At 46.9% G+C, this 15,131-nt stretch overlaps 1 protein-coding gene across 1 annotated transcript; it reads left to right on the top strand.

Annotated features, from left to right (window-relative positions):
* Window positions 1–8,586: 8,586 nt before the first annotated feature.
* Window positions 8,587–12,883, top strand: lig4 (ligase IV, DNA, ATP-dependent). Its single transcript, XM_079185484.1, has 3 exons — window positions 8,587–8,681; window positions 9,372–11,442; window positions 11,532–12,883. Exons 2-3 carry the CDS (start codon window positions 9,380–9,382, stop codon window positions 12,199–12,201), a joined length of 2,733 nt encoding a protein of 910 aa, XP_079041610.1. The 5' UTR covers window positions 8,587–8,681; window positions 9,372–9,379; the 3' UTR covers window positions 12,202–12,883.
* The last annotated feature ends 2,248 nt before the right edge of the window (window positions 12,884–15,131 follow it).

Genomic DNA, 15,131 nt, shown 5'->3' with positions numbered 1-15,131 from the left:
TTGGGCCTGAGTCCAGCTCTGGTGTTGTCCGCCATACATTCCTCTAATCTTATCTCATACTGAGGCTCCTGCATCTGTAAAGCAGAGCTGTGAAAGCAGCACCATGGTCGCCTCTGAGCCGATTCTCAGCCTGTAGCTTTGCGTCAGTCAACTCTCTGAGTCACGCTTCTATGTGGATGTCTGCATGAGGACCATCTGTGTATTTGTATATATGTGTACGTGTCTTTTTACAGCGGCAGCTCCAGTCTGAGTTTCTCATCTCTGTTAGCGTGAATGAACGAAGACGAGAAGGATTTTGTGCTCACTCCTGTTAGACTGTGGGATTTATGTGCATTGTTCAAATTCCTTTTTTAAACCCGGACTTTTATGAACTTTGCTCTAAACTTTTGCTACTCGCCGCACTGCCAAATGAGGACAACTATCTAAATCCATCTACTTCTGGCATTTAACCCTCTAGCCACGGCCCTGCAGCAGGATTCTAGAACTATCACTACTGGACTGCTAATATGATGAAAACATACAAAAATACACAAACATTTTTACATTTCCCCTGTTTTCAGTCTTTGTGCTAAGCTAAGCTAACTGTCTCCTGGATTGGCTTTATATTTAAAGCAAAGAAATAAGAGTGGCATTGATTTTCTAGTCAAACTCTGCAAGAAAGCATTTGCACTTCCCAAAATGTTTAAAGGAGCAGTGTGTGGGATGTAGCGGCATCTAGTGGTAAGGTTGCAGATTGCAACCAAACGAATACTGCTCCCCTCACTGCTCCAAGTGTATCGGAGAACTATGGTGGCCTTCAGGTAACATAACATAACAAACAGCAGCCTCCGGTGCTGAAAAATGGCACCAATGCAGAAGTGCCAAAAACTGCAGTTCCTCAAATCGCCACTTGAGGCCCAAAGACCCTCAAGGTAAAATGCCTTTACAGCAGAAATAAACATGTTTACAGCCTGTCATAAAGGACCGTTTTGCTCTCTACAGCTAATTTCCAAGTTAATAACAACTGTTTATGGGGTGAATGTTTATATAAGTCAGCCATTTAAAGTATAATAAGGCTTAAAGTGAGACATAATTAAGGGCGTGGCTGCTCTGCGTGACAGGTGGGTGCCGTCTCAGGTTGCTTTCTGTAGCCAGTGTTTGGTTTGTCCCTTCTGGACAACGTTGTAGAAACATGGGCGGTGCAACATGGTGGACTCCGGGAAGAGACATAAATGGCTCATTCTAAGCTGATGAAAACACAACGATTCTTAGTTTCAGGTGATTTCTAAACCACGCATTGAGTTTGTGTGCCCGATGTGGGTCACTGTGGCTCAGATCTGATCCGCTGGCGTCTGGCTCCGTAGTCGAGCCGGTGCCTCACCGCTTGTCGACCTTAGTCCCGGGGCTTGTTTACCTGCTGAGTGGAATGTGGAGTTATGTAAGGCTTAATCTATCAGAGAGCACATATTTCCACTGTTACCTGGGTCACAGGGCAAAACACACACACACACACACGGACGTACACACTGACTCGCCAACAGCTTAATGACACAGCCTTTCTGGTGTCGCACAGGGTATATCAGAACTGTGCTCAAACAACAAAACACAACCCTGTGTACACACCGCCTCAACACACACACACACACACGCGCGAGTGTTACAGTCGCACACCGCGTCTGAGCTCCGTGTGTCCTGACGCGTGGACTTTTATGACCAATAACTGGGCTTCTGCGGTCGCACAGCAAAGATAAAGGCCCATTCAGCTTACGCATGCTGAACACACACACACCCACACACACACACACACACACACACACACACACTCACACACACACCTCAGGCGTTGTTAACCACTCTGAATGTGTTAATGGAAAAGTTCCCCTCATGTTTGCTGAAAACACGCCGCTGACGCGTTTCCGTGATACGTTTTTTGTGTTATTGACGCGCCGGACGGGGTCAATATTTCTTTCCGGGGGGTTTCCATTCGTGGAACCCGTCCCGATTCAAATGATGTGCCGCTGCCCCCCCGCGCCCCCCCGCGCCCCCCTGCGCGTCCCATGCTGGTGTGTGTCGTCAGACTTGCTCGGAAACACCCCGCAGAAAGTCTGCTGCTCGCACCATCGGGGGTCAACAGGCCCTCGTGTTTTTCCACACAAACATATCGGTGCGTTGGAAGTGTGATAGAAACACAATCGCCGTTAAGCACATTGAAGGACGCGTTACAACCATTTTGCTTTGTGTTCCAGGTGAACAAACTGCACAGTATGTTACACAACCTTTTGTTTGAGTAAGATAATTACCTGAACTTTGTTCTAATGCTGGTGCCCCATATGAACTTTTCACCAGCAGCTGTCTGCAGCGGTTTGAAAGCAGGCCCGATCGCATTACTGGGGAATAGTTGGTGTCTATAGGAATCTCATTCAGCGGCCCAACAACACCCTCCCAAACCAAGTTCACACGGGGGGCATGTTTGCGTGCGCGGCAGCCAAGTAAATCATCCGTCAAACATGCAGCCACGAGGCTAAAGCTTACAGGAACAGGACCGGGTCGGAGAAGCGCTCTCAGAGGGAGGGGTGGTGGGGGGGTGGGGGGGCTTAAGGGTGAGCGGCAGCACGCAAAGATTAAGCCAAGAACAAAGATCCGAACACCTCCCCAAGTCAACACCAGGTGCCGAATACTTGGACACCTCATTGGGCGTCCAACAAACACAATAAACACGAGATGGTCGTAGTGTTAATGGCAAGTGTGCTGTAAACAGAGCGTGACCTTTCCTTTGGTCTTGCTTACACAACTAAAACAAGACACGCCTGCATGAGCAGAAGTTCTCTTTTTTCCAACAAAACATGTACTTGATGCTTGTTTTTGTTCCACTGAGGAGAAAGACAGAGGTGGTGATGAGGTGAACAGGGTTTCAGACGGCTCATTGCTTTCAGCCATTTTTATGATGTTTTTAATGGTTTGTAGGGTGTTACCAATAGCTGAATTTATTAATAACTTGGTGGAACACATGACCCTTTATTTACAGTTTGTGAACATTATCTTTTAGTTACGTATTACGCAGACGCTGATGGAAAAACATGTTCATCATTTATGACTTATACTCATGCACTTCCAAAAACACATGCAGACCGTACTGCTGACAGTCCGGCTGGAGAGACGCTGGGAGTAAATGTTTGTCTCTCCAGTTGCTCATTGGATTATGGAATCCATTATGGAAGTGTCCCAGATTGGCACCGGGCACTGAGGGTCAAAGAAAACCAAAGCATGCCAACAACACACAGAGAAACAAACAACACGAGAGGTAGAGCGTCCGTGATGTATTAATGGTCCCTGTAGGCAGGTTAAACAAATAAATCCCTGTTGCATTCTTTCTACTGACCAGCAGGGGGCGACTCCTCCGGTTGCAAAAAGAAGTCCGATTGTAAAGAAGTCTATGAGAACATGACTCTTCTTCTCTACCTCAGTAAACATTGTAAACATTTACCCAAGACAAAAAAGAGCTTCTTTGTGTTTTATGTCAACCACAGAATGAGTGCTAACGTTAGCTTAACACAAACCATGAACGCTACGCTACCTAGCAGAGTGAATACACATTTTAGATGCATTAAAACAATTTACCCAAAATCTCAAGTACTGCAAGAATTTCTGTTCAGAAATTGTTTTTATTTTTAATTTTAACTCGAGGGGTTCAGGGTGCTTCTGTAAAAAAAAAACGCGCTCAGAAATGCAAAAGCAGCGCACAAGAAAAGTCACAGAAAGCAGCTCCCAGGCAGCAACATGGCCTTTGTCTCAGGGCCTCAAGGCAGTAAATTGATGAATGAAGGTGAAAGGCAGGAGTGTATCTGCACAGAGCAGGGCGGTTCAAAGCTCACGTCCCATTTAACAGTATTCAAGATCAAACTTCACGGCTTACTGTCTTGGCACCGTTCCGCCGGTCCGAATCAAAGTTTGAACCCCGTGTCCAACAAGATGTCTCACTCCGTCAGAACATTGCCGTGTCATTAATTTTGAATGTTACGCAATGAGTTGTTTTTGAGCGGTATCTTGGAGCGGGGATTGGTGATAGCACAGAGTTGCATAAGACGCATCAGAGGGTGCTGTCTGGTTGTGTACTTGGATTTCTGACGGGACTCGTCTCGTTGGAGTTATCGCTCAGAAAGCTCTTATCAGTCGTCGGGTTCGACAAAAGCGCTTCGATAGCTTTAGCAGATAGCAACGACTGTCACGGTGTTCAAAAACACATTGTGATCCACAATATGACCCGAATGACAGAGAAGCCTGAAAAGTAATTATGTTCTTTTTTAATAAAGATTATATATGTGGATACACCTGTAATCCATGCGGCTAAAATTGCTAATTAATTGTCCTTAAAACCTAAGAGATACAGGGAAATATCCTAAATAATTGAATGTGTTTATTTCAATTCATCGATACTCGTTACATCTTCTATGAAGCAAAGGATAAAAGGAACGGGTGCGTTTGCATTCCTGCTTAAATGGAACATTCTTGACAAATGAATCGACGAAACAACAGGACAGCAGCAGTGTTTTTGTTATAAATGCAATTATCACATTTAGGATGAAAGATAATTAAGTTTATTACAAAAGTAAAGTTCATTGTATCATCCATGAGACCAAGAGAAGTATATAGAAGGAAAATATCAGAGTTATGAGAGCGGAGCCCTGAGGGACACCAGCTCCCATGTCAGAGGAGAACCAATCAAACGCAGGTCCTGATGTGGGTCTGAAGTAATGAATCACTGATGGCGTGATCGGCGGCGTCGGGGGCAGCGCTTAGATTTAGCACCAGCAACGTGGGCACCTGCCAACCTAGAAAGGCTAGAAAGGCTTCGGTCTCAGTGGAGAGAAGCGAGCGTGTTGCGATTAAGCCGACGCCTCCCTTCACGTACAAATCTACGATGCTGATAATGGACTCAACAACAGTGGTCTTGCTTTTTTCACGGTTTAATCAGCCCCAATGACACCTGGGCCCCAATAGTGATATCTGAACATGTGGAGAGTTTCCCTTTGAATGGACGTAATAAAATACGTTTCCTGGACTCACAATTTCTATGTTGCATTGAAACAACAAGAACAACACTTAACAGCAACCTGGTTTTTTTAATTAGATGCCCACAATCTAACCCTGGCCTTCTTTGTTACTCCATCTGCTGCGAGGGCTGTTATCTCCGGCTTTAACCCCAAACCGAAGCCCAGTCCAGGTCACCGAAAGGCTACGGCGACGAGCAGAGGCCGCGGGGAGACACGGGGAGACGGATTAATAAACAGGTATAAGGATCGCAGATCGCAGTGTGGAATGGCAGCAATGTGTGAAGCTGATCCAGTCAGTTTAGAGCGGGGAAGGTCACTGGGTGCAGTCTGGCTCGCCCTGCCAACCGAGCAAAAAAAAGAAAAGAAAGAATCCCAGCACAGTATTTTGTGTTCCGCAGCTGAACGGGATCTCCCTGTCCTCACCTCCCCTGACATTTGCGTGAGATTATGTGGCGAGGAGTTCGATCGAGCCTCGAGGCGGCGGCGCATCAGAAGTGGCTTTGGCAAGTGCGAGGTGTACTTTTTTACTCCCTCTGTATATAAAACAGCTGCTGGGAACACACGTTAGTCCCCGTACGGTACATGCTGTTCTCTCATACGTGCCCTGTATTTATAATTGCTAATGTATGTCAGCTTTAGCCTCCGGGCCCATCTGTATCTGGTATTCTATACTTACTAATACAAAATGTACACGCCAGACCTCGTGTTCTACAGTTACGGCTACAGACTCCCTACCGCATATTTTGAGTGCAATTAATTCGCCATACGCACATTATACACAGTGAAAGATAAATCTGACTGATAGGGTTATTGAATATTATTCTTTGTTTTCTATAGCTATCGTGATAATATAATGGGAATTCTTATGGCTAATCGTGTTGTGACAATCTGACAATGTGACAGCCCACACATATTCTATGCAGTAATATAATATAATATAACCAGGAATTTATATTGAAATACAAGCCACAGCTCAATCATCGGAAAGCTTAAAAGTGTGTTCCAGCTGTTTAATATTACACTTTCATTATCGATTTAGTCAAAAGGAATGTGGGCGAGTCTTGCTAGCTGAGTGGTTAAAGAGCTCGTCATATAACCACAGCGTCTTGGGTTTGATTCCATCCTTGGAACCTTTGTTTTATGTTGTACCCATCTCTCTCTTCCCCATTTCTACTGAGAATATATTTAGCTCCTATAGCCCCCCAAAAAAAAACTTGGATCCCCCATTTCCCATAATGCAACCCAATAGCGTTCATCACACCCTCCCTGCCTGGCTGAGCACCTTTTGCTAACCCTAACCCTTGCACTTTTGCGTGACCTCGATGACTTTGTGAGAATCCAGCTGCCAGTGCAAAGAAAGGAACACATCAAACAGCTGTTTGTCAACTGATCTTCTTCGAAAGTTCTTCTTGACTCATCCGTTTCTACCCGTTTCCATCTCTCGTACCGGGATTCACCGCGTCCTTTCATGAAAAACGTTGCATAAACCAAGCGTGAGTAATAATCAACGGGAAGGCTTTTGGCAAACATCACCCCCCCAATCTGTCAGTGAGCAACAGGGGACAGGAAGTGTTTACGGTGGCAACACATCACCAACAAGTCCCTCTGAATGAGGAGCTGACTCACCGCGTAATCATTGAGCCAATTCTCTCTCTGTGCCTCTGTGCCTCTCTGCCAAAATCTCACGACAAACACACCGCCCCCCCTCCTCTTCCTCCTCCTCCTCCTCGTTCTCAGTCCCAGCACGGGCTGATGCATGCCACGGAAGCAGTGACGTCAGTTGTTTACTGTCTTGTGGGTCGTTGCTAGTTGCAGTGCAGCAGCACATCCAGCAGGGCTTATGTAACCCCGCTGCCCGCTGCACGACAGGAGGGTTACTGCAGTGTGTGTGTGTGTGTGGGGGGGGGCATAGCATCACCCAGTCCCACACAGGTGCATGCTCGTGCTGCACTAACACAGCAGTAAGCCCCCCATACTGGCCAGCTTTCATCTCCGCTGCATTGTGTGTGTGTGTGTGTGTGTGTGTGTGTGTGTGTGTGTGTGTGTGTGTGTGCTGTGAAAACACAGCGGGTTCACTGCTGGAGCACATAGTAGCTCCAAACGGACCCCCTCCCTTCCCCACAGACGCACGCACATATCCCAGGATCCTCCACTGCAGCAGCAGGACAGGTAAACAACCCCGGGATCAGCGCACGCGCTGCTCGCTCCGCCACAGGCGCGGGTCGCCCCCTGCTGGCAGCAGGAAGCAATGAACAAGACCAAATTTGGGTTGCTGTCAGAAGCGAGGAGTCTCACTTTGTTTTTCAGATCAACATGAAGCAGGTTTTATAGTCTCACGAGGGTATCGCTGTGGCAGAACGATCGTATATGTATGTTAAAATTAGAAGAAAATAAAAAATATTCAATTCTGTACCTGTGGGGAAGTAATCACAATGACCATCATTATATTCTCTATAAAGAATATAATCATAAAAGTCTTTATAAAGAATATAATCATAAAAGTCCTCCCCCACACCTTTACACATAAGATAGAATAAAGATGCATACCCTTACTGGTATTGTGATGATAGTTTCACCTTTATAGATGCTTTTCTGTTGGTCATTCATACCTTTTGTGATCTTACTTTTCAAATTTGCGCACACGCCCGCACAAAGGTCAAAGGTGAGGGTCATTGATTGAGCCCCACACCTCATGGCCTGGAAGAGAGAATTGCTGTTTTGCTGCCATCCAAATAAATGACTAAACTGTTATGAAACTTTGATGAAAAACAAACATGTATCGGTATTTGTGGAATCTACCCTCGATTGGGAACAACACATCGCTGCTTTTTCCTTTCAAGTAATGGCATGTTCTTGGCATAACTTGCCTACTAACACCGTGAGAGTCAAAACAAGTTGATGATGGAAACAAAGCACAAGGTTCAAAGTTGTGAAGCTGCTATCCAAACACCAACAGGCAACAAATATGTCTGTGCAGCCTGAAATGACCAAATCCATGACGTGTCAACTGAACAACTGTTATGCCAGTATTTGGAGATCCTACTCATAGTTTGTCCACACTAAATGGCCAGTCAGCCCAATAATTAGTTTTTATTGGACCAAGACCCCAAAACAGGACTATTTATTCCCTTAAATAAGCAAAAAAAAATAGTTATTCTTATCATACAGTATTTGTTTAGTACAAAATGATCCCAGGCCCATCTGGCATCATCACAATCTTCACTGAAGGTAAGGCTGCTGCATTAATGACCAACCAGGGAGGTCTTAAGTGTTAATAGTGCCGCCTGCAACCAGAGGACTCTGATCCAAATACGTCCACATAATCATTGTAGCGAAAGGGAAACAGCTTGCGGTCAACAAGTGCGCATTCCTGTTTTACTACCAGCTTACTACTGGCTCACTGGCTCGAGACCCGTTATGGTAAACAACCCTCCCTCACTGCAGCGGCTCGGTATCGCCCTCTGCTGGCGAAAGCGAGGAGCAACAATGTTGCGCTCTGCAGGGAATTCACACGACAAAGGTTCCGCATTTGTTTCCGGGGGAAGATATTCCCGGTTGGTCCCTGCTTTGAGTACGAGGAAGTAGTCCAACATTTAGTTAGCTCGCGGGGAGAAGCCTGCCATTCGCTACCTCTTCTTTGGAGCAAGAAAGGTAAGATTAAAATATATATGTCTTTAAGAACAACACCTCCCGCTTCAACGGTCTGTTTTCAAAATTAGAGCGCGACGAACATCTTTCCTGTTTTGATGTGTGTGTGTGAACGGAATTTGACATTTAGCTGCCATTAAAACACTAAATTACTCTTAAATATTGGCTAAGTAACTACCCGTAACTTCTCTGGACAGACACGGAGGTACAACACAGACGTCATATGACAACAAGTGCTTTTATTTTGGAAATAATCAAACCGGAGTTGACAGTAGCTTTGCGCTTGACAGCAAGACATATTAATGTACATTTAAAGGCTTATTAGGAGCTAATAACCAGTACGAGATCCTACACTTCACATGCAATTGAACGTGTAAACGTAGTATTGGGTTTAATACTTTCCACCATCTTTAGGTAAACTTCTGTGTTTTAGTTTAGTTCTGTTTCCTGTTTGTTTAAAGAGCTCTTGTTTGGAGACATGTTATAGTTTGATCTCTGTGGACCACTAATCTGCAACTAAGCAGTGAGTAAAATAACAAGAATTATAATGTATGTGAACATCATTCAATGTTTATCTGATCACATTATAGTTTGTCATAGCCTGTATTCATAATCATAAGGATGTTTTGTGAGGGCAAATATCTGCAATTCAATTGGTAAACAACACAACATGGCTGATTTTATTTATTTCAGATTTCACCATGGAGGGAGCTTCCAGCAGCGATGCTGCAGGTCAGCCCTTTGTTGCTGCTCAGGTCCCTTTCCTTCACCTTTGTAACACTTTAGAGAAGATCCAGAAGTCTAAACTCCGCCCAGAGAAATCCAAGGTCCTCGGGGATTTCGTTGAGTCATGGAGGAAGTTTCACTCTGCCCTCCACAAAGACGACCCAGATACAACCGACTCCTTCTACTCAGCCATGCGCCTCTTAGTCCCCTCCTTCGAACGAGAGCGAATGGCGTACGGCATAAAAGAGAGCATGTTAGCTAAACTCTACATCGACGTGCTGGGCCTCCCAAAGAATGGCCCGGAAGCCAATAAACTCTTGAACTACCGCGCTCCGACTACATCCCAAGGAGAAGCCGGAGACTTTGCCGGCATGGCGTACTTTGTGCTGAAGAAACGGTGCGCCAGCCAAGGAACCCTCAGCGTCAAAGAAGTCAATGACTTTCTGGACTCTGTGGCCATCAACAACGCGGGCAAGCAGAAGGATCTGGTGAAAAAGAGCCTGCTGCACCTCATCACCCGGAGCTCGGCCCTCGAGCAAAAGTGGCTCATCAGGATGATCCTGAAGGACATGAAGCTCGGGATCAGCAAAGAAACCGTCCTCGGGGTCTTCCACCCAGATGCGGCCGAGCTCTACAACGTCAACACGGACTTGAACAAGGTGTGCCGGCAGCTCCACTGCCCCTCCGTGTCCTTAAGCGAAGTCTCCATCGGGCTCTTCTCCGCTTTCAAGCCGATGCTGGCGGGCATGGCGAACATCCGCAACGTGGAGAAACAGATGGGAAACGGCTCTTTCTACATTCAGACCAAGCTGGATGGGGAGCGCATACAACTGCACAAAGACGGCGACGTGTACAAGTACTTCACCAGAAATGCTTTTGAGTACACCCAGCAGTTCGGAGGGTCCCCGCTGCAGGGCTCCCTGACGCCTTACATCCACAACGTCTTCAAAGGCCACGTCGTGAACTGCATCCTCGACGGCGAGATGATGGCGTACAACCCGACCACAGAGACCTTCATGCAGAAAGGGAGCAAGTTCGACATCAAGAAGCTCATGGACGACTCCGAGCTGCAGACGTGCTTCTGCGTGTTTGACGTGTTGCTGGTCAACGACCAGAAGCTCGGCAGGGAACCCCTGAAGAAGCGCTACGAGACCCTTCAGACGGTTTTCACGCCAGTCAAGGGACGGCTGCACCTGGTGCCAAAGGCCGACGCCAGGACCGTGCAGGAGGTGGTGAACGCCCTGAATGACGCCATTGACGGCAGAGAGGAGGGGATCATGGTGAAGGATCCCATGTCCATCTACAAACCTGACAAGCGGGGGGAGGGATGGCTGAAAATAAAGCCCGAGTATGTGGACGGCTTGATGGATGAGCTTGACGTGTTGATTGTCGGTGGCTACTGGGGGAAAGGGAGACGCGGCGGCATGATGTCCCATTTCTTATGCGCCGTAGCCGAGGCTCCAAAGCCCGGCGAGAAACCCTCAGTTTTCCACACTCTCTGCCGCATCGGCTCCGGCTACACCATGAAGGAGTTGTACGACCTCGGTCTAAAGCTGGCCAAGCACTGGAACGTCTATCGGAAGAATGACCCGCCAGCATCCATCCTGTGTGGAACGGAGAAACCAGAGGTCTACATCGAGCCCTGCAACTCCGTCATCCTCCAGGTCCGGGCGGCCGAAATAGTCGGCAGCGACATGTATAAAACCAACTGCACCCTGCGCTTCCCCAGGATCGAGAAGATCCGCGACGACAAGGAGTGGCACCAGTGCATGACCCTGGCAGAGCTGGATCAGTTCCACAGCAAGGCGTCCGGGAAGCTCGCCTCGCGGCACCTCTGCATCGACGGCGACGAACCGCAAAAGAAGAAGCGCAAGCAGCCGGCCAAACCCAAGAAGGTGGTCGGGATCATTGACAACTTCAAGCCCCAGGACCTCTCCGGGGTCACCAAGGAGACTGATATGTTCAAGGATGTGGAGTTCTGTGTCCTGAATGGCGCAGAGGATCGCAGCAAGGCGGAGCTGGAGAAGGACGTGGCCAGGTAACGTGAAAAAAGCCTTTTGTGTCAAAATCAAACGATAGTGTGAATCCTAAATAATGAAATGATTACTGGTGTCTTCGTCTCATTAGGTGTGGCGGGATCGTTGTTCAAAACCCGGGACGGGACACCTACTGCGTGATTGCCGGCACGGAGAACGTGCGAGTGAAGAACCTGGTCTCGTCCGACCAGCACGACGTGGTGTGGGCGTTCTGGCTGCTGGACTGCGTGGGCCGGAGGGAAGTGGTCCCGTGGCAGCCACGCCACATGATCCACATGTCGCCCTCCACCCGGGAGCACTTTGCCAAGGTGTACGACGGCTACGGCGACAGCTACTTTGCGGACACGGACGAGCAGCAGCTGAGGGAGGTGTTCGGGCGGATGAGCGGCGCGGACGCGTCCGTGGCGGTGAACGTCGGCCAGGTGGAGCAGCGGTACGGATGGGAGGACCTTCCCACCAGCATGTTCAGACCCTTCCAGGCTTACATGGACAGCTGCGCCGACATAGGAGACCCTGAAACCGCCATAGCTGCCACCTGTTTGGACATCAGGGCTCTGGAGTTTCGCTACCATGGAGGTACGGTGATGCAGAGGTTAGAGGAAGGAGCCTCTCATGTCATCATCTCAGAGGAGACGAGACTTCTGGGTTTAAAGAATCTGAGACGCCGCTTTAGGGAGAAATTTAAGATTGTAAGGGACTCATGGGTGACGGATTCAATCAAAGCAGGGCACCTCATGAATGACACGGACTACTTGGTTTGAAGAGTCTTCTGGTGACACACGGAGGACTTAAGGAGAGAAATCCTTGTATAGCTAGCGTTCAATTCATTTACTCAATAATCACTGTTTTAAAAGGACACAGGGATGCTACTCCTCAGGGGTTCATGCAAACGTTATGAGTTTTAATTTGAGTCTTCTTAGTGAGGCTTGTTTTTACTGTAAAAGTCAGAAGGCAATGATTGTTTTTTCAAATTTTGGAAGTTGGAATTAAATTTTAAATTTTATAAATACGGAAGCTGATTAATCTTTTAGCCGAGCAGTTATTAACACATTTTATGGAACGAGGTTTTCCACTTTAACAAATCGAGATTTGGGTTTAATTTGCTGTTTAAAAATATGAAGCTGCTTTCATCTTCACTGTTCTGCCTTTTAGAGATGAAATCCTAAAACAAAATAATCTACAATGGACTGATATAAATTCACCGTAATAGTCTATAATAATCTTATCTTTCAATTTAGTGTCGCACTTAAAATATGTGGACTTTAATGGTCCACATGGAAGCAGCAGAGGTCAGAGATCCTGACCTTTAGTCCCTTTTTATGAGGCAGCAGAACCGTGTGTGTAGAATTGCTGGAGGCAAAAGAAAAGGAGGGATTATTGTGGCGAGTCTTGAACATGTTGTCTTTTTGCCTTTATTTTTTCACATGTGAAGCACAACTCTAATAAATACCTTTTACTCTTTAAAACACGACTTCTGTGTAAAGCGATGGCCTTTGCCTCGGCTCGCCGGCGCTCACTCTGCAGAGAGAGAGAAACCGGCTCCGCTCAAGGCCCTCAGACGAAGATGTGGCCGTGTTTTTCGCCGTCTTCCAAAATGTCACCGATACGCCTTGGGACTCATTGATATGTTATAACCTTCATTACCACGGCCTCTAGGGTGCAAGGTAGCTGCCTGTGGTGTCGTGGGCATTGTTGTGCTTAAATGCCGCATGAATACATTTTCAAAGGCGAGGCGATGAGGTACCTGTTCTCAATCACCTACACTGGAGAACGTCTCTTATTGGCACGTCGCGGCGCTCCCTGCAGGGTTCGTCATTCTGTTCAACAAATTAATTAAAAGTCTCCCTCTGAGACAGAAAAACGACAACACAAAAGCATAAAACAGTTGAGAGCATACGATTCAAGATGAAGACATTGTGCCTTGATAGGCCCTCTTGTAACCCGCCGCCCACTCTGGACTATTTCCAGGTGCTGCGGCGTGAGCGTTGGACTGACAGGCCTCAATTAGAGGAACTCAACCAGCGCTCGCTCCAGCGTGGCCTCGTGTGCACGCGTTGCTCGCAGCACAACCGTTGGTCTTGAAAAGTCTCGACTTGCGTGGTCCTCGTCGGGAGCAGATTGGCAGCCAGCTGAAAGCTAGCGTGGCAGAAACACCGTGCCCTAATGGGATAAAAGCCATAATTGGGATGCTTTTTTTGGAGAGATGGTTTCCGGCAAGCACGCTCGGACACGAGCGGGAGCAAATGTCCCAGACTCAGCTGCACTCAGCTGAATGCACTCAGCTGAAATATATGAGCTCCTGTAGAGACCAAACAGAGGCTTCGCGGCTGCAGGGGAGGTTTGTCTGCAGCAATTAGCCCGGCGCCCACCCTCAATGGAGCGATTCAGTCAAAACAACCGAGAATCAAGCTCCAGCTCGTGCCTCATGCATAATCGGTCTCACATTTTGTGAATATTTTTTATATATGCATCCAACATCGAGCTCCGGTAAACGGGTTATTGTTGAAATGTCGAACATGTACAAAGCATTTTGGTAATTTGCTTCAAATTGTGTCCTTTCTACTGTGGAGGGGAGGAGACACTTGAGATAACTGACTGGACAAAGTGAACAAAACAAAAAGATGTAGATTGGTGAGATTTAGAGGTTCAGCCAGAGCCGAGCTAACGGTTTCCCCCTGCTTCCAGTCTTTAGCTCATGCTAAGCTAAGATAAACTAAACTAAGCTAAACGTCTCCTGGCTCTAGCTTCATAGCATCATCTGGAGGAAAGTCTGAATAAATAAAAAGGATTTTGTGTCGTTTCGTCTGGTTTGTTTCCCCTCAGGTTTATCTTGTGGCCCCTTGTTTGGGGGCCCCGACCCCCAGGTTTAGGTTCCAAGCTAAAAAATAGTTCCTCCGTGAAAAACAATTGCTCTGCCTTCCCTGTAACGCTGTATATAAACACCAGATTATTCATATTTTGATTAGAAAAACTGCAAAAACGGCTTCAACATAGCCTCGAGTTGAGAACACCGATTTCATTTAAAGGGCTGTACTTTTGTTTTAGCATGTTTTTAGCAAATGTTTTTAGCACTTCCACAGATCGATGCACTGATCTCTAAAACACAAAGGCAGCCTGTGCTTTTGTATGAATTATAAAGTGCACTTGAATTTTAAGTGAGATAAAACAAGCTAAATGCATCGGTGTTGTCCATTAAGGAGAAAACAGGCTCCTTTCTTTTGATGGGAGCATCTTGCCTGGAGCTGAAACCAGGTGAGTACCAACCTGTCTGACTGGTACAGTGTCAAGACAACTACAATACAGGCCATAATAAGGCTGTTAGTGGAACATTTCAAAATAAAATCATCACAATCACAAACTATCCCTAGCAGCACGTTGCATTGCTCTGTGTCGTCAGTAGAGCTGATGCTTTCACTTATAGTGGTTGCTTTTTGTCCTGTATTTTTTGTTCCACACACTTAAATAGTTGAGATATTTTATTTTGGTGGCTGACATCATAGGCTTTAATTTTGAAGTGACAGTCACAACATTCCTGGTGTCATTTCAGCGGGCTCTCTCTGACTTGACGCACTTCAGTGCCGAGGGATGCGGCGACTGCGATGCGCGCGCATAACGTAAGCGATGGAGAAGTTTGTCAAGGTAGGAAGATTAGGCAGCACAACACCGGATGTTGCGCGATTTCACCATCAAA

This window comes from Pholis gunnellus (assembly GCF_910591455.1).
Source record: "Pholis gunnellus genome assembly, chromosome: 24".
NCBI classification, from domain to species: domain Eukaryota; kingdom Metazoa; phylum Chordata; class Actinopteri; order Perciformes; family Pholidae; genus Pholis; species Pholis gunnellus.
This window is presented reverse-complemented; position numbering and strand designations above follow the sequence as displayed.

What these genes read in the sequence shown, in the direction of transcription:
- lig4 (XM_079185484.1), top strand. Translation starts at nt 9,380, where the DNA reads ATGGAGGGAGCTTCCAGCAGCGATGCTGCAGGTCAGCCCTTTGTTGCT. An exon ending in CTGGAGAAGGACGTGGCCAG is followed by an intron (nt 11,443 to 11,531) that starts GTAACGTGAAAA and finishes TCGTCTCATTAG; the next exon opens with GTGTGGCGGGATCGTTGTTC.